General features: G+C 33.6%; 2 protein-coding genes across 3 annotated transcripts in view; one reads left to right on the top strand and one right to left on the bottom strand.

Annotated features, from left to right (window-relative positions):
• Nucleotides 1-9,300: 9,300 nt before the first annotated feature.
• LOC149948088 (3'-5' exoribonuclease 1-like) lies at nucleotides 9,301-18,486 on the bottom strand. 2 transcript variants are annotated; one of them, XM_090172904.1, is made up of 6 exons: nucleotides 18,242-18,478; nucleotides 12,039-12,234; nucleotides 11,354-11,437; nucleotides 10,063-10,181; nucleotides 9,602-9,774; nucleotides 9,301-9,541 (listed from the first exon to the last, which is right to left on the bottom strand). In XM_090172904.1, exons 1-6 carry the CDS (start codon nucleotides 18,430-18,432, stop codon nucleotides 9,414-9,416), a joined length of 891 nt encoding a protein of 296 aa, XP_090029030.1. In that variant the 5' UTR covers nucleotides 18,433-18,478; the 3' UTR covers nucleotides 9,301-9,413. The 2 variants fall into 2 exon arrangements, with proteins under 2 accessions (XP_090029030.1, XP_090029031.1); XM_090172905.1 differs by lacking the exon at nucleotides 11,354-11,437 and having other exon boundaries at nucleotides 18,242-18,486.
• Nucleotides 18,487-20,276: 1,790 nt separating this feature from the next.
• LOC149948087 (uncharacterized) overlaps nucleotides 20,277-20,590 on the top strand; it is an 890-nt gene continuing 576 nt past the window's right edge. Inside the window, exon 1 of the mRNA XM_090171014.1 lies at nucleotides 20,277-20,553. Coding sequence (XP_090027140.1) covers nucleotides 20,277-20,553 — 277 coding nt within the window. The remainder of the gene's footprint in view (nucleotides 20,554-20,590) is intronic.

The following is a 20,590-nucleotide window of genomic DNA, read 5'->3' as shown; positions in this document are numbered from 1 at the left end:
GGATGCAAATTTTATTTCTAAAAGTCAACACAACTGATTGTAATAAGTTAATAGTTGTTTGAATCTTCAATGAGGAAAGCAATAAGCGTTACCTGTTATGTTTTGCAATACAAAGTATTTGACTATTCTTTTTTTTTCTAACTTTTTTGCATGAGCAGCTTTAGAAAATGTTTAACATAAACCCAAATCGAAAGACAATAGTTTATGCTTTATACTGGTAAAAATGTAAAGAAAATGTTATTGATTATTATTTGCTACGTAATTTTTAAACGAACACTTATAGTTGTAACTATGGTTCTGTTCGCTTCTTTGTTTTTCACTTGATTCTGTATTAGATCAGTTTTAAGAATCATTCCTAATTGTTTTTGGACGGTTGTTTTTTTGTTATAAGTTAAGACTGGTAAAAAGTTCACCTTTCTTAAACAATTTAGTGAATATCATGCAACCCTCTATATTTGATCTCAGTTATTTAATGAAAACTAGTGTTGTTTTTGTTTTAGTTACGTTTTGTTTTCAGTGTCTTAGTTACAGTTTTTAAGAATAAAATTTTCCCATATTTAATTTTTTGGTGTATGGATTTTAGCTCTATTTAACTTAATTTTTACTCCACCGAAATGAAAAGGGAAAGCTAATGTACAAGCCCACTGTAGAATGAGACGTGAGCCATGTCTTTTTTTTTGTACTTTTCCTTGCGTCTTGCTTGATACTTGTGAAATACATAGGGCTGTATAAAAAGCTTTACTCACAATACGCATTGTATAGCCTGGTAGGGTACATGTAGAAGGTTTCCAACCTTTGGGTATAATTGAATCAAGAATGTTTGGATGTGACAGTAACACGAGCGCAGTATGTTCTGTAATCCCATTTTGTTGGCTTTTATGTGCAAATATGTAGAGTCGGTAATAAGACCTAACACAAAAATAATAAATATTTCGCACTATTGTGAAAGTCTTTGTAAAGCACATTGCACGATGAGTTTTATTACCCCAGCATTTTATACCATACAGTTGTGAATATTGTGAAATGTACTACTTATTTTTGTGGTTCCACTTCATGGAAGGGTAAATTTCACTTTATAAAACAAAAAGTTACTAAGGTTGCCTTCAGAAATGTTTTTGAGCAAATTGCGTAAGAATGAGATTAAATGCCACAAATACTCTTTGAATTTGATGAAATTAAAAAAATGTGGTAATTAAATTTGATACTAGGTCAACGTGACCAATTCCATATTGAGTCTTAATATAGGCCCTTAGCTACTCCCCAAATGCATAAATTCTAAATTTGAAGACTTTTTTTGAGAATTTGTAGTATAGTTTAATATCTTTTTTGTTACTATTGATAAATTCCTAGTGCTCAAACAGAAATTAAACCCTTGTTGTGGAAAGTGTCTAAAACTATATTGCCTTCACAATATTGTGTGTTTGCATGCATGTGTGAAGTATTTTCTGAATGAAGTTTTTTTACTACAGAGTAAAATAAAATCTGTATTGTGATTTAACTGCTTGATGAACTTTGAAAACTAAATGTTAAGAAATACACAATATCATAGTTTGAAAAAAAAATTTGTATTTGGTGAAAAATTGATAGAGAACTTAGAAAAAAGGGGTTTTTTTCCACTATTTAGTTAGAAAACCTGGCACACTTTCCCCTGCCTTTCTGATCGAAATACTCTATTAATGAACGAAAATCCATCAAAAAGTATATTTCTTTACAGGGAATTGCAAAATTTTTATTAATATTTGTGCACAAAAATTTTTATACTAAACTGTCATTCTAATATGACCTTTAAACAATAGATTCTAGGAATGTTTTTGTTTTCCCCAATATAAACTGCATAACTTTTTTAACACGCATTGATTGCGAAGGAAGAAGAACTCCATTTGTGGAAGATAATTTTATCACTATTCAGTGCCAAGCTGTTAGAAAATTATGCCTACCATACTTGAAAGGCCCAGTAGTTAGATTTTTTGGCAGTGGGAAATGTATTTTTGTTTATGAATTGATGTGTTTTAACATTTAGTTGGTTTTAAAAAATGAAAAAAAAAACAAAAAAAAACAAAAAATTTGTAAATTATAAAAATAGTGGAACTAAGGGAAGTAGAGTAAGCTACCCATTGTGTATTACATTTTGTTTTGGTCATTTTAATAATTAAGAAGGACCATAGCCTTCACTTTAGTTGTTTAATATTATTCGCAATGGTTTTATTGAGTGTTTCACAGTTTTTTGGTTTATTTAATGTTTTTTTATACGTATTTGATTTTAGTATTTTTATTGTTTGAGAGAAAATTTGTTTTTTGTTAGTCTTTATCTCATCATATAAATGTACGACGTTATTGTCACAATTATATTACATGATTTTATATATGAAATGGCCTTTCCCTTGGCCACTCGCTATATGTTATTTTTCAAATATTAAAATATTTTGGACTATAAGCCAAAACCATACTTTAGATTATAAAGCTATAATTACAAGTATATTTTTGTACAGACTATAATATGAGCAGTTATTCTTAAACTGTTATTCATTGTGCTTCAACCTAATTTTCTTTTTATGTAGACACTGGTTAATTTTATACACCCTAAATTTTTAGTAGTCAAATGGTGCGAATCTACCGTAAATTTGGAATAGTTTCCACTGTTGAAAGTACCATTTCTATTTTAGAAGTTATTTATCATTCTGCAGTATGTATATCATTGCGTGTATGTTTTTCAATACCCCTATGTCAGAACTCTGATAAATCGTAATCCCAAACACATTTAGTTACGACACTCTAACAGTAGCTCAGATGATATAACAATAAGATAGGTGAAAGTATTTCAAATTTTATTTTTATACATGGAATAAAATTTTACAAGCATGGAAATCTGAATATCTGGAAAAGATTAAACCGGGGGTAATCCTATATAGGACAATCAAAGTTCATGCCTTTAACTCTAATAATGAAAGAACAACGTTGAATAAAATGGTTTTGGCTTATTTTCCCCAAATATTTTATGAAGGTAAATTTTAATTTGTTGTCAATTATTTGCAAAATAACACTGTAACATATCTCTCAAATATTGAGAAAAAGTATGGTAGTAGTATTTAACATGTGCAACTGGAAAAATTTGAGCTTGTATTTGGTGTGGCTGAGCATTTATACCTATTTCAAGAATCCAGGAATATTAAGATAAAACAAAGTTTGTTTTTCATGTTTTTGTTACGCATACTTAAGTGTTTCTTGATTCTATGCAATGTTATCTAAAAACTCGTGTTTCTTCTCCCTTATTAGAGGTATTCTCTCAAGCCCCATATTTCTCATGTTTCAACAAAAACTTAAAAATAAAATTAAAAAAATACGTTTTAAAGGAAGCTGTGAATTTTACCACATTTTTAACTGGGCCATTTATGAAAATGGCCTGTGTCGTTGCGTAAAATTTTCAAGAATCTTGGTTGAAATTTAAAAAAATTTGTTCAATTTTTAATTAAAGCAGCATTGCCATAGTAACAATACAAAAAAACTCACACCTTCTTAGTATTAGTGAAGAACTCTTAACTGCCTTGTGTAAACAAACATTAGCACAGAGGAGAAATGTGCGCCCGTTACAATGTTACATACACAGGAAAAGTTTAATAAAAAATACTGTTTTCTCACTCTGAAGAACAATTTCCCCAATCTATACTATACTCTATATTCTCCAATGTTTTTTATATATGAAAGAAAAACTAACTTGTTGAACTTCTAAGATAGATCTGTTAAAATATCTTCCACGTGTTGGCCACTATTTTTATGCTGCAATCTGTTTTTCGTGGAGAAAAAATCCTGTTGTTTGTAAAACAGTTTTTAAACAAAATATACATCATTCTACCCCTTTCTCAATATAAATATCTGAAAAATCAGTAACATTTTTATTTTAATCAAAACTTTTGAATTTTGAATAATTGCCAATAGTCCTTTTCTCGCATCAAAAAAAGGACCAAAAGTAGGTAAATTCCATTTAGTTAATCAAATATTATAATGAGTCTAAAAAGCTTAAAATTTCCTCTATTCTCTAGTTATGAAAATAAAGCCCAAATTTCTGGTGCTTTATTTCTTATTTAAAATTTAAGTGAACTTCATCCCCAGAAAAAATGCCATCAAAGTGTTGTGGCATCTTGTGCTTTTCAATAATTTCCACCGTTACTCTCCTTAATTAAATTCAACATTTCAATTCTCATTGCTCTAAGAAAAAGTGAAAAATATTCAAAATAATTGAATTTTATAGAACTAATATAGCTTTGCGAGGTGTACGCCAATATTTCAACTATTTTCTTCTCAAATTGGCCAGTTATATTTTGCAAATGCTATATTTCACTAGTTTTAATTTTTTTTACCAATAATAGTTCCTGGTAAAGCGAAGACGCCGAATAAAAAGTTTTCTTCGTGTTCTTTATTTTTTGAAATGTGTTTGTTATTGAAAAATATGAACTAAAAGATCTTTGGTTATAGATTTAAAACTAAATACCGAATTTGCAACAAAAAAAAATTAAAATAAAAAATGTTTAGGACTATGTGTACTAATAGTCTTAGGGAAATAACTTTTGCCAATTTAATGGGGTGCTTACTTCATCTGGTTATTTTTAACCAAGTTTTTAAAGATCACTGCCTGGGTGCTCTTACATAATCATGTCATAGCTTTTTTCGTAATATAACCTTAAAAAAATATAAAAATAAACTAAAAGTTATCAAAAACAAACCAAATTTGAAATTTGCCACATTTTTACGAAATACAGAGAATGAGAGAAATTTTTCTTCCCCTCTATCCCTGAAAAATATTTAACAGTTGATGTTTTTTAAGTTTTATTTTTTGTGGTATTTGTAAAGTTAATATAGATAGTCAGTTCAAATTGCCTCTAACGTGCCTAGTCAATAACATAACTAATTTTTCTGACTTGTAAGCACATTTTAGATAAGTGTTCCACCTATTTACATGCTCGGTGATATTATCGAGTATGTGGTCTTATAAACGAATCATGGGAAATAATGTTGACAGTAGTTTGTTGGAATTTTTTTGCGTTGTTAGAGCAAGGACATTTAAAACACATCAGAGAACTTTTTGTTTAATTAATATAATTTATAAGGATAATTACTCATATTTAATGAAAAATGTTCAAATGGGGAAGAGTATTATTTCTTCCTACCTTTTTTTGAAGTACAATGTGATTTTTAATTTATCATGAAAACAGATAAACCAATATCTCTTTGTGATACGCAATTAACTTTTACGTACTGGAATATGATTTTTTGAAACTGTAGTGACTGGTGAATTTCGTGTCTGAGACCTAACAATGCAGTGTTGCCTAGCCATGGTAAGAAGAAGAAAATAATGTAAAGGATACAGAAAAATTTTTATATTATAAGAATTCAGATCGATTTTTTGAAGAAAAATAGTACTTTTATAAATGAATTTTCTTTGTGCAAAAATGAAAATTTTTGGTATGAAACTATTTTCTGAAATTACTAAGAAGTTTGTTATTTTATGTTTCCACCTATCAATACTGCACTTAGGTGGTGCAACCTTTTTACTGCTTCGCTAAAAATGACTCATTAAGTTCGAAAACATTTGTACTATCAAATTCCTAATTTAAAGTCTAATGAGTGTATTGTATTAATCAGTGCACGTGTAATTTCATATTTAAAAGATACTCATATATGCCAGATGTGAAATACAGTCAAATTTTTTTTATATAATTAGCATTATGAAAGGATTTTTTTCTAGGTTTCTTTGTTCAGCCAATTTTGTTCCTAAAATATTACAAAAGGAATTTAAACCAATTTTTGCTAACGAGTCATTCAGTCTGGTTCAATATAATAATTAAATTAATTTATAACTGCATTCATTGTAAATGTTTTACTGTCTTTCATATGTTTGTTACCGGTACATGACTGTATTACTGCGGCATTCAATAAACATTTTGTTTGCAAAATAAAATGGCTCTTTTTAAAAAGCATTGAAACATTGGGTGCATGGAAACAACATATTCCCCTAATGCTCAACAGTCATTTAAGGGTCAAATTGTGCTCAAAAAGTTGGGATCCATGTCCTTGACCAAAAGTGAAATCAAAATTCTAAAATATTAAATGATAATAAATAAGACTTTACATGTTTATAAAATGCTAATTTCCATAAAGACAAAATAATGCATTAATATGAACAGTTACATCTCTAGGTTTTTTGGACTAACCATGTCTAAATATTTCAAGGTTTTTAAGAACTTTGTTCTGATACACCTTTAAAGATAATAATTTTTATCTGAACTCTTCAAAGGTTTCACCATGTTTTGGGCTACAGGATGGGCTAAACTACTTGTAAAGTCTTGATGATGTACACTTCAGCTGTAAATTAAGTCTTTTCAAAGTGCGAAGTTCCTTCAAGTCATATTGTATTCCATGTGAAGTTTTGGTGAAGTCTGAAGTTTGGTTTCTTCAATGTAGTTTTACCCCACTATTATCACATTCTATGAAAAGGGAAATGTATTATTTCCTCTAGTGGTCGAATAAATGAAGCTACAAAACTAAAAAATGCCCTGATCTGATGTAGCTCATTGTTAGCCTCGTTTATTTTTATAGTATTCAGTCACCAGATCCTTTAATCCTTACAAATCATTGATGACATTGCATCTTCCTCTTGCCGAATAATTGGTGACAGTCGGGTTTAGTTCTCAGTGTAATTGTGGTGTAAAACTATTAAGCTTTTGGGAGTACATTATAGAACTATTAAAGTGCTATTTCAATGTCAGAAAATTAATATTTTCATTAGATAATGAATTTAACACAAACATAGGTTTGTTATATAGGTGCATTAACCGAAACATTATATTATAATTCGGTAAATGAATATAGGTGAAAGATTGTACAATTGCTTTCATTGAAGCTCATAGTTTTCACTCGCCCAGGCCTCTACTAGAGAAAGATGATCTTTTAAGAGCTCAACAGTTGTTCAAGAGTGTATGCGATTACCAAGTTAGTTATCATTCGCTTATAGTTGTAATAATGAGTTTTTCACAATGATGGGCGAATCATTAATAAATATCAGAAAAGGCGGCCTAAAATTGAACCTCGAGGAACTAGCTACGAGAAACAGGTGCGAGGTTGATTTTAATCTACAGTAAAATATGCGTTGACAGAGGTCAGATAAGAAACGTCCAAGATATAGTTTTGTACCAAACCCAAGGAGATAGGGATGGCGAGCCTTGCATCGGCAAGATTATCAGTTCTTTCATTCCCATAATACCCTCACAGTGCCTTGAAACAAAATTGTGAATACCAAGTATGGACAAGAGAAGTGGGGTGGCAGAGTGGTTAACACATGCTTATCGCAGCAATAGGAGCCGGGTTCAATCCCAGTTTGTGGCACCTTAAGATGGCTAGATCCCCGGGGCGGAAATGTTTCGTCGGCGAGGCGGCCTCCTCGCCCACCCCTGCTTAGCTATGGCCCGCCACCCTACTGAACTTTTTAACAGGCAATCCCTTACCAAAAAATAAGTGGTCTAAGAACTATTTAAGTTGGTTTTAAGTTTGTATTTGAGACAAATACCAACTAAACACCTACTTAAAAACAACTTAACACCAACTTAAAACCAACTAAAAACTTACTTAAAATGTTACTTAATAAAGACCACTTAAAACCAACTAAAAACTTACTTAAAATGTTACTTAATAAAGACCACTTAAAGCCAACTTAAAACTTACTTAAAATGTTACTTAATAAAGACCACTTAAAGCCAACTTAAAAAATAATGTAATTTTCTGACCACTAAAAACCAACTGAATACCAACTTAAAGAAAAAGGCATTTTCCCACCAACTTATTACCAACTTAACTAGTTTACGGAAATATGCTGACCACTTAAAACCAACTTAATATCAACTTAAATGTGAATACCAACTAAAAACCAACTTATTTTTTGGTAAGGGAAATGGCACCCCTAGCTACCCTGGCACCCAGCGCGGACCACCGCCCCTTACGCCGCCACTGACTCAGTGAAAACTCCTGCATTGAGTTTGAACGTTCTTCCCCCACTGGTTAAAGGAGTTTGCTCCCGAGTTCTTTAGTTTCCTCTTTCCTTAAAAACTTGTTGAGGTTAAAGGGATCCATCACTCACAACAGGGGGAGGCATAGGGGTAACATAAAATCCAGACTTGCAGTGTGCTTCAAAACCAGTTTTTTTGTGACACCTATACCTTCCCCTGTTGTGAGTGAGGGATCCCTTTAACAGTAATAATTAGTGTACAGAGCTGTGGAATATGAAGGGCTATTCACCCCCTCCTACACATTGTAACCCGGCCACCTGAATTAAAGGCTTTAAGAGCAGTCTGGCAATCTGATAAATTTTTTAAACCTTACCAAATCTTGAGGCAATAGTCAACACAGAAGCAGATATTTCTGCTTGAAAGACACTAGCATAAATGCCCAGATTTTCGTAAGACTACATTATACAGTACCAGATTCTTTAAATCACTTCTATATGGGGTTCCTGGCAGAAAATCAACTATAAAAAATTGCTAATTAGACCATTGATGTCCTAGTCCTAGAACTTTTGAACCAAGTATCAAACATAAGGTGCTCCGGCCATCAAGGAGCTTCCAGATGAACAGGTCATCATTTGCCTTTAAGAAAGTTTTGCTATTTCACACATTCACAGTCTTATAACCGAGGCTTAGTTTAAAATTTATAGTGAAATTGTAGGACTCAATTATAGAGCTTCAAAGGCATTAAAATAAGAGAAATATGGAGTTAGTTATTTCCCGCAAAGGTGTAAAACTTCTTGTTAAACCTAGTTTCCAAAGTTTTCAACAGCAGTGGCCTAGTCCGAAATCCTTCAAACTATGAAAAATACCCTAGAGGGGTCGAAAAGGGGTTAAATTTTAGTACAGCCAAACCTACACCCAAGGGGCGGTTTGGACACTAAAACCCTCCCCTTGTCTACACCACTGTTCAACAGTGCACCTTATTTGTATAATTTTAGAGTTAATTGTGCCCCTAGACATGCTGATGTTTCACCCCCTACAAAGAAACTAACTTTTGAAACTTTATTTTTAACCACACGCTGTTATTCATTGTAGTTAACCATGCCAGTCTCCAAAACATTGTTTCAATTTAAATAAAAAAATTAAAATCCCCTTTCATTATTTTTGTTAATATGCTTTTGTCTTTTTCGGATTAAATAAACTTGAACATCATGTATCATGTAGAATCAACAGTAAGGGCCACTGGTTTGTTTAGAAAATGTGGTGGTATTTTTCAATTGACACATTGAAAACAGATTATTGTTAAACATTTTTATTGATAAATTCCGTACAAATACTGGTAAAAAAATACTTAATGAATATAATAAATATTCAGATTTCAGGAGACTTTGTTACTGAAATAAGTATTTTATTTCAGCAAGACTATTTGGTATTATTTGATTTTGAAAGATCAAGCTTTTCATTCATTTTTATATCACCACCATCTTGTAGAAGGGTAAGTACAATCCGAGTTATGTTTCTAGTATCATGAATTCCACAATGTTGCTTGCCTTAAAATAACATATCGCAATAATATTTTAAACATGAAAGGAAGGGTATTTCCACATTACCTTCAAATTCGAATCCCAATATCTCACACATAGCCAAAAGACTCAACTTTCCTTTGGGATGGTAAAATGCTAGAAATGCTCTTCTTAAGTTTATCCACTGTATGACGTAACCTGGAACTTTTATGTCACTGAGCTGACACTGAAGGGTTAAAAATCGTTTTATGTCCCATGGCCTATGAATAAATATTGGTAGTATCTTGTAAAGATCCTTTCAGATACAAATTGAAAAAAAAGTGTTTTATGGAATTTTTGTTTGACAGACACATTTTTACAGAAGACCAAACAATTTTAGGGATAATCTCTGCAAAAACCCTTAAACACTGCCAAAGGTTGCTGGCGCCAAATTAGGAACTATTTTGGAGGGACAGAAAGACAATATACCATTTTTATTATGAATACTGAAGTTACTTATATTTTTAAATGTGAAGGCCTTCCATAAATCAAATACACCATAAACCTACCCATCAGTCACAACAGCAAATTGGTGTCCTTTCTTCTTATCTTTGGTGCGATATTTCACTGACCAGGCTTCAAATTCTTCAAGAACAGTAGGAAACAGGCTTGCTTTATCCACTTGGTCCTTTTGTAAATATTACTTTATCAATACAGGTGTTCAAAAAGAAGGACCTGGAGGTACGGCAAGTTGACAAGGCTTATCATTTCATATTATGAGCCAAATTAACACTATTTTAAGATTGTTTCTTACAAGACTTCGTTCTTAAACAAGGTAATTTTCTTGTTAACTTGACGCACTCCAAAATCTGTTTTTGTTACTAATTTGAAATTTTCAAGTCACATAACTCTTGTAGGGGTTATAAAATTTTAATAATTTTGACTATGCCGTCAAAGTAATTCAAAATTGATCTCTAGGACCTAAAGTCTTCTCCTTTACAATATAAGTTCAATTAGCTTGGTCTATTATATGCCTACAGCTCTGACGTGTGAATACTATACTAATGAAACTATCTCCTGTTCCTATATTTCTTCTTTTTATTCATTTTAGAAACATCTATTAGTAGCTCATTTTCAGATGGCCATAAACAACATTCTAGGTTTAACCTCCATTCCTATAGCATAATGGAATTTCCCATTGGTGGAAATAGCTTAGCTCCCCTAGTACTTAGTGGCACCATCTAATCAGTGGCTGCTCTTAAAAAATTTTCTCATTGGATTTATTTTCAGTTTTATATTATGTATTCACATGTTCCAATAAATTTCAAATACAACTGTGACATGCGCTAATCAGAATCCAATGTTACCAATTGCTTTTATACTGTACACTATCGCTAAATTTACAATAGGTGGCAATTGGTTTTACACTTAGTTACTCATATAAATTGGCAATAGGAATGCAAACAATGGATACTGTTCCAATTCCAACGAACAACTTATTGGAAATATTTAACAAATATCAAATTGGAACCAATAGATTATACAACAGATTCTGAATTGCTTTAAATAATAGTTATTTTCTGTAAGGGTAGGCAGCAAGGTTTAAAGGGCCACAGAATTGTTTGAATTTTGAGGGTGGGGCTGCGTAGCCATGTGTTCTGTAAAACGAGATTGTACGCTTGATTCACGTGTTGGAAAGGGAGGAGCTACCTGAAATTCGACCCCCAATTTTCAAAACATTTTGTGGCCTTTAACCTGTCTAATTTAAAAAAAAACACACATTTTAAAACTTTAGCCCTAGTTCTTTTTTATGTGAACACCTATTAGCGCAGAACAACACAGAAATTTCAGAAAACTAACTTGAGATATTCCAGTAAGATTCTTACAAAAGTCTGTCAATTTAGGATTTAAGACTGGTTTAACATAACGGTGGAATTCATCTACCTACAAATGGCAATTAGAACATTTTAAGAAGTTTTGTTAGCATATTTGGAGAGGAGTTAACTTAATGAAAATACCGGGCCATAATTTTCAGCTTTTATCAGGCAAAATTTAACAATAGTTAAGTGTTTTTTTATGAATTTTTGCGCCGAAGTATGTAAAATGAACTGCTGAACGCGATACCATTTTTTTTGGAGAAAATGATATTTTTTAATTAAAAATAAATGAAAGCTAAGCACTACAAAATGGGCTGTATGTACGCCCAATTAGCCCCATTCTTTTATTAAACGCAACCCATAAGCCTTACAATACTAAATTTTTTGTTATTTTTAATATTATTTATTTTTGCGGTGTTATTCCACTTTTATTTTTACATACATATATTACAGTACTTATGTACATAAAATATTGAACCAATATATTGCCGGGAGCTATTTATCATTCCAAATAAAAAAACACATTGCATGGCCTCAATTTTGGGTCTACCAAAGTTTGGGATCTGATCATGGCCCTGGATCTTGTTAGTTTGTCGAAATAAAAACTAAAAAGTGCCCGGTTAGGCTTTTCTAAATATAATGTATTTTGAGTCAGAAAAAGGACTTACAATTTCCATATTCTTTACGTCAATTATAATTGCTGGAAATTCTATAATCTCGTTAACAAATGTGTAATCGTCCAATTCGCAAGTGGCTTCAAAATCAATGACACAAAGATATTGGTATTTACAATGATTGTTGTTGCCTAAAACGTTTCTCTTGTTGTAGACTTTCAAGCGTTTACGAAGAACATCAATGCAACCGCTATTTATACAAAAGAGACACACAGAGAGAGAGACCGAGTTTAATTGAATCTACTTTGATGTAGATTATTGTTAGTACTATCATATGTAACACATCACTCATAAGTATGCCCCAGTATAACATTTCCATAGAAAAACGTTCAGTGATACGTACCTGGTTTCACACAGAACATACAATTAGTAGACCATACATGTAAAATTCTTATATTCCTTGTGCTATTGAATAGGTTACCCTAGAAACAAAATCCCGTGATCGGTAGGCATGATCAAGCTAATTGTAGCATTTTCAAAACTTCCGTTTTTCGTCGCGGAGTTGGAAAAGACGTAAATCACGGCATATCCCGTGAGCAAGGTTTCATTAAAGGAAATCGTCTTATGGTATACCTACAAGTGTTTAAGTTACACATGATACCGTATAAACAAATAATTGCGGAATACAGGGTGTTTAAAAAATGGTAGTAGTATAGCGAAGTTCCTTGGGTTCTAGAGGTAATTTTTAATAAAAATGTTGTATGGCATCCTGTCTTACTTGCTACCATTTTGAATTTGTGAATCAATTGGTGTATGAATGTCCCTTAATTAAAGCAACTTAACCTGGAAACAAACTTCCCTTATAAAAAGAACATATTTATTTATACTATGGGATAATTACTATATGTTGAAACTATCCGCAGACATCATGGTCTTGTTTTGGGGGAATTAAAAACGTCACCGGACATGGGCTTCAATCGCGTCGGGAGATCAGCTTTAGAGAACCAATGTGAAACTGGGCTGATTTAATTCTTCTAGGGTAACGGAGCTTACTCTTGGAACCAGGGTTGGCATAGAACCAGCCATACCGGTTATAGCCACCTGGTTAAAACCGGTTATAACCACTTGAAAAAAATCCAGATTTGTTTGGCTTCAATTTAAAAAAAAATTACAATATGAATATTTTAGTAAATTAATAGCTTTTATTTAGAAATTTAGTTTATTTTTTGTTTCACATTTAGAAACCGGTTTACTTTTACCAGTTTTTCGGTAGGGTTAAAGTTCCAAAGTTTGCTGCTTCGCTTCTGTCAGTGCGTCATACACAAAAACTAGGGGGAATTTCCCGAGGAAATCAAAAGAATTCAGTTCTTTTATATAGTTATTTCGCTTTATTTGTTTAGTTTCTTATTTACGACAGTAACTGCAGACAATTTCTACTTACATAAGTAAAAGGTACTGTTTATATTTTAGCCAGCTATACCGAAAAAAAACCGAATATAGCCAACTAAAACCACTGGTCTGGATTTTTTCAAAAAAAGCCGGGTTTTTTCCAACACTGCTTGGAACATGATGGGATTTAAAGCAACGCTATCAACGTGTCTCAACAGTTATTCTACCTAAGCTTAAATAAATGCATTCTTTCTTATAATGAAGAAAATAAAAATGATGCTTGTCCTTTTACAATCGAATTCATTGTTGGGTGCTTGTTCTGGTTACCACGACAGCATCGTAATCTTTATTTTATTAGTTTGGGATTCAAACAAATAAAAGCCTAAGTCCAGCGCACAATTTTTCTCAAGCATAGTAAAAACTTCATAACAATGGTACTGAAATAAATACTGATTATTGTTGTAAAGGGCCAAAGGCATCATTGTACCTCGGATGATCTCCTATACTAAACTTTCCCATCATCATATCAGAAGCTGACACTGTTCTAGCGGTGAAAGTGAAAACAAATCTGACACGAAGATTTACTGAACGGTTAACAACGAATGTATTGAATATTAGTAGCATTAGGTACTAGGCCAACTTGTTGGACAAAAGGAAATTGGCGCCAGCCTAGCGTTTTTACATTGCTAAACCCTCTGTAATATACATAAAGATGTCAAACTTTAGTGTATTGTTAGAAAGACATGCCTTTCGGATATTATCGAGTGCTTATATTTCTATTAAAATGGTTTCCCCAAAAATACCATGTACGGCCGGGTAGAAAGATTGGATATTTGAAAGATGGTGAAAGAGTAAAACCCGTGACATGCGTGCCAATATTCGGTCGGGTCAGAAAGAGTGACCACTGACGTTTGAACGAAAGTAAGAACTGCGAAGAAAAACAAGAGTACGACTAGAATAAGAGTCTAACGATTCGGTGTTCATAAAATACGCGGAATATAAGCAACGTCAAAATGTACTATAAAAGTGATAAACCAGACTGCAACGCGCACACCACTGAGTCACAGGAGTCTGAAGTGAGACATCGTGTCAGAATTTAATACACCAGTGCAACTAGGATATTGTATCATCACATATCACCAGTGGTCTCATCAGAAATGCAACAAAGGAAATAGTCAAGCTATTTCTGATTCGGAGATTACAGGCATAACGATAGGCGTCCAGTTGAAACAGAATGGAAAAAGTACTAACAAGAGTGTCGCCGAAGCATGTATTCTACATTCCTATTGAAAACTTTCATTTTGAATAAAACAAGGGTTTTCCTAAGCGCAATAGTTCACAATACTCATCACAACAGAGAATACGTCAATTGAAAGAAGTGTTGCTTTTAAAATCATTGCCTGAAAAATCGCTATCGCGGATAAATCTGGGGTCACAATTGGGAACTCTTTGGTAGTGGTAGGGGTGCTTGTTAGATGTTGGTCGTCATGTAAGTTATGCTACGCCTGTGTGAGGAGTGTTCAGCATTCTACCAATTTGTCTGGTGCTGAGAGTCAGGTCTTCCACCACCATGACCTTAATTTGTTCCTCAATTACTGCAGTCTTTTTTGTGGCCATCCATGGTCAAAACCTTTAACTGTAACGCTCCCAGTGTTTCCTAATCTTGCCTCCACTCTACAAATTACAGGATAATTTGGCTAACGCATATTTCGGAACAAATGCAATGCAGTCTAAAAATTGCCGCAACAGTAGCCTACAACAAATAAATTATCCTTATATTCATAGTTCAGAACTCTGCCATTGCTTAACTATAAACATTTAAAGTGACAGACGTTGTAAAATTAACTTTTATTAATAAAAATGATTGATCTTGGTGTCATGTAACCAGAATGGATGAGCACGCGCCAGTAACATTTGATTGTAAATCGAAGCGCATGATCTTTTTTGTTAAAAACAAAATTTATTACCGCATGCAAAATGCGAATCCCTACTTCCGAAACAGGATCGGCTTATCACAATTGATGGAATTTTTTGTTGGTGGTATTGCTTTAATCTAAGGACTTAAAATAAGTGAGTGTAAAATTAGGCTTAAGAAAAACATGCTAATAATCATAGTTTTTGTTTCGCCCCAGTATACTATAACAACTAGTGCCATTTAGTGGTGATAAACTTCACGGACCAAATCCTACTCTTGGGATATCTTTGTGAGACATTTCTTAGTTTAGGGAAAATTCGTACTCAGTAGGCTGATAAGGAGGATTTTCCAAAAAGTAAGAGCCCAAGATGAAGCTATAGCAAGGTCAGGAAGGGGCCCGGGTAGGAGTTAATTCTCCAGTGCTTGCAATTCTAGAGCCTTATTTAGGCAGTTCAAAATGAATTGCAAACAAGCTGGGAACCAACAAGGAAGAGTGCTTACTGTAAATTTTCATAAATTAGAATTATAATGGTTTCGTTTAGAGGGAACATTTCCCTCAGCTTGGGTTCAAAAGTTTGCATAAATAAGTAAAATTATATAAAAATAATAATAACAGACTCTTGAACACTCAATTTAGGAAGCCTTAACTCAATCATGTGATATTTAAAAACATAAATATCACATGATTACATATTGATCATGAGTCACATCGCATTGTACTCAAATACAACCTATAATAATTATCCATGATCTCAAGTATATTGCCACCGAAAGAGCTAGTGAATATGTTGTGGCCGAGACTATCTAAAAATATGTATTTTAAATTATAAAACTTAGTTTAGTCTTAACACATTTACTCTTTTGCGTATTGTGCTGAACCAAAACAAATTACGCTCTTCGCCACTCGAAATTTGAGAACTGTCAAAAAATGTATACCCTGACTATCTGGAATTTGGGAACTGTTATTTTCATCATGGAGTAATTAATTAATACATGAAGGTATATTAATTAATCCATGCTTTCATGGACTTAGAACACGGCCAACTGCACGAGCTGTGGAAGCCCACGACTCGAGGGTCACAGTTCACTATTACTGAACGGGTGATTCTAATGTCCGTCGAGACAAATACTATTGGAATATGTAACATAACTACTATGAGTAATTATGTTACATATGCTATTGGGGTGACTGTAACAAAAGTATTATTAGATACAACTGAACTCACGATGTACAGAACGTTCTTTGTAACTTATACTCAAGAGTTCTACTATTAACTATCTCCTTTTACATTTACGAAATATCAAAATAAGCGAAACGAAGTCAAATAAGTGGAAGGTCAGTACCGTTGCACTTTTTTTCCAGACAAGAAGAAAAAGTAAGAAGTCGTTTAGTAAAGCACTTTTAATGCGTTATTGTGTTGCCGGCGTTAAAAAGGGATAAACGACTTTTTTTCACGCGTGAAGCAGCATGATGACGTCAAAGCAGATAACCAAAATCAGGGTTGGCAAGTTTTAAACAAAATGTTTAAAACAAGTGTTTAAAACACGTTTAAAACCAATATTTTCAACAAACACCAATTTGTTTTAAACGTTTTAAACTATCTGTTTTAAACATGTTTTTTATAGGGTAAATTTTCATTGTTTTTTTGTAAGATTTTGGTTATTAAATATGAGGGAAAAGGTAGAAAAAACCATTCCAAGGCTCTAAGAAAGGTAAATTGTATTGATAACGGGTTGTTTGATTTTAAAATTCTCTGAAAAGAGCGACTGAAAGGGCTCGATATGATATCATAAATTTCCTACCAGTGCAAAAATCCTACGAACGCACTGAATTTTGTCTTTTTGTTTAAATAGAATGTATATAGCTTCCAATATACATATATTTGGGACACTACCTATGCACGAGATAAAAGTAGGGTTGCTGTTTAGTCGGGTTGTGCCGGGTTTTAAGTAACAAGAAACACGGCCGGTCTGGACAGATCGGGTTAAAACCGACTAGGTGGCACTCCTAGATAAAAATCAAGGGATTTCGGTCCCCTTTCTCTATTTTTTAGAAATTTTATGACGTGATGGAAGTTTTAAGATTATAGAGGTATCCAAGTTCTTATTTTTTAACATTGTTGATTTGTGATGATTTATGACTGCAGACGTGCACATTTCAATAAACCAAAACTAAAAACAATGTGTGGATAACTAGCTATTCTCCCTTTTCTTAGTACTATGCGGCCAGGATGATAGCTATATTAAAAACCCTACTACAGGTTAGGTAGTATTTGCATGGGGCATCGAAAACCCTAAGACCGTCAACAACGCTTTTAAGTCACTTTCGTTAAACAAGGTATCATTGAAAAATTCATCTTATTAACACACTTAGGGTAATAATGCCACTTATGATAATACGTTTAAAGATACGTAATATTTCTTTAAATGAGTTTACTCGTGAGTCTGATTTATAAGTATAATGAAAAGTTTAAAACGTGTTTTAAACATAGTTTTTTATTGTTTATTATGCGTTTTTTATTGTTTATTATGCGTTTTTTATTGTTTGATTTAAAAACAGTTAAATACAATGAATCTTGTTTAAAACAATAAAAAACATTGTTTTTGTTCTTTTTGAAAAAAACAAGGATTTTGCCAACCCTGACCAAAATGTACCATGAGATTCGAAAGCTTGTTTGTGCGGGGTACTTCCGGTTAATATATATTTCAGTAGATGTTACATATGATATTATTTATGATCACGCCGCGATATCCTTTTAAATCAGTCTCTATTTACCACCTCGCATCACGGCGACGCGTTCAAATTGTCTTACAGCATGATTCCTTATTTTTCTCCATTATACAGATAAGGAAGACAGCACCATCGCTTAAGTCTTACTAGCTCTTTCGTGTCGAAAATTCACGAGTCCTACGATATCTTGCTATTATATTTTAGTTTAAAGATCAATCTTACTTCGTGTTTAGCCCTAAATCCTTCAATTTCTTTATAAGATTTTCTCTCGACATTTTATTTATAGTTCCGTTAAATTTTGATAGACCTTTTCCAATATGATAGCATTCCGGCGATTGTTTAGTTTCCAATAACTCATATGATTCACAAATTTCTTTATTCTCAGTTAACAAGATTTCTTTAGGGTTGGCCATTGTTATTTAGTTTAATATGCCCACTACTGTCCTCTATTGGCGCAAATGGAAACTCCTACCGTTATCCGTTGGCACCCAATAACTGACTACTTTAGAGCTGTATGGTTTCCTCCTAACACTAGTTAAGATTTAAGATTTTTGATTTAAGATTTATTTATTGACAACCCTTTTGGAACAGGGCGGATCACTCACAAACGAGGAGCAAAGTCTAAAAAAATAAAAAATACATACACTAAACCAGCAGAAATAAAACCCGCCAAAAACTCAATTCAAAATAAGCATATAAATAAAAAATACATATATATATAATAAGATAAGAGCAAAGGAAACCGATTAATTAATATTCAAACGACGCCAAGCGTCCTTGGCCTTCTTCCACAACCCAAGAATCCATTTGACCTGATGTACATCCGAACCGGCATTATCGAAGCCTACAATCACCTCTGTAGGGAGAGTTTCGTGATCCATCCGCCATTCCGAAACTCCCGGATGGTTCTCAAAAAGGATGTGACTTAGGTCTTCGACCTCATGGTTACAGAATTTGCATGCTGGCAAGTCACCGAAAAGTTGGGCCTGTCGTTGACCAGTCAACAAAGCACCACAATGGGCATCAAAAAGTAGGCCACTCTGCCACGATCCGTCGTAGAAGGGCTCTGGAGCGGGAACACTTTTCAACTGATATAGGCAAATGCTACGCTTTTCTCTTATTTCAGCCTTCCACAGTTTGCTTGCAGATTCCCGCACGTCCCTGGTTAAAATACTGGTCCATTGATGTTCGTTCGAAGCCTCACTCCTTTTAGTGCCAAATACCGTAAATTTTGTGTTCTAGCCACCGAAAAAACCTGGTCTAACATTTTCTTGTCGCGAGGCCCGAAACACGATACCAGGAAACCTGTGGCTTGGCATCAACATCAGCCGACCAAGTACTTCAATTTGCTGACCGCCTCACGCTCACGCATAGTGCTCCAACCAAGCTCCCCCTTAATAGCAGCATTCGGGGTACAGGGACCCGCAGACAAAGCACTCCTACCGGCTTCTCTTTGAGCATAGTCCAGCGCTGCAATGGAAGCTTTCGAGAGTGCCATCACCTCATTTGCATACGTAAGGGCGGGATCCGCCACCGACTTCCACAAAGTGCGAGTAGTTGTTGTACGAATTTTTCGCCAAATTCTTCACTGCCCATCGGAGACTCGTCACCTTAGACACCAACTTCCGTTCGTAGGCTTCCAAATAACCATTTCCATTTGAAGAAAAAATAATTCCAAGGTACGTGTACTATGTAGTGACCTCAATTTTAGCTCCATGCAAAGTGAACGTATCGCTCCACCCTCTGAACCAAAGATCAAAACCTTAGACTTATCACTCCCAAAGCGCAATCCACACTCTTCCGCAAAAAAGGTTCAAGTATTCAACAACTCCTGAAGGCCTCCCGCTGTAACGAAATCATCCGTTTTTTAATTTATTCAACTAGTGTTTATTATATCTAATCGTTAGTGTGTTTTTTGTGTATATCTATTTTTTGAGCACAATATTCGGTACATTTTTTATCGTGTTTGTAGTATAAATAGAGGAACTTTAACGCTTTAAAATCAGTCTTCTCAACGTTTTTATCATCATGTAACTTGCGATTCGTCGTCAACTAAAATTGTTGATCTTTAAATGTTGGTGTCGATATTTCAATTCTACCTTTAGTTATAAATTCAGTGCTAGTTATGACGTCATCAACCTACTAAGCTTCATGGTGTCGAAACCCGGGAGGAATTGAAATAGATATGAATATCTACTTGTCTGTTTGCAAGAACCCAGTAATTGTCTCGAATTAAGCTGCAATCATTCAAGCGACCATGGATGGATTACAAAAGTTATCAAAGAAGCAAGCGACGTTGAGGGTTCTCGTAACTAAACTTGTGAACAAGATTAGCAAAGCCTTTGAAGAGTTGGAGACAGAGCCAACCAGATCTGACTTAGCGAAATATGTACTTCAACTAGAAGACAAGGAAAGTAAGCTGAAAGAAGTAAACTCGTTAATTGAAGATCGGATGACTGACGAAGACGAATACGAGATAGAGATTCTTGAAGCCGAGGACTGGCAAGATAAGATCGTTAACGCTAAAGCTATGTGTCAAGAAAGAGTAAATGAGCTAAATGCGAGATCTGC

This window comes from Leiobunum rupestre, chromosome 4 (assembly GCF_980474605.1).
Source record: "Leiobunum rupestre chromosome 4, qqLeiRupe1.1.hap1, whole genome shotgun sequence".
Lineage (NCBI taxonomy): Eukaryota > Metazoa > Arthropoda > Arachnida > Opiliones > Sclerosomatidae > Leiobunum > Leiobunum rupestre.
This window is presented reverse-complemented; position numbering and strand designations above follow the sequence as displayed.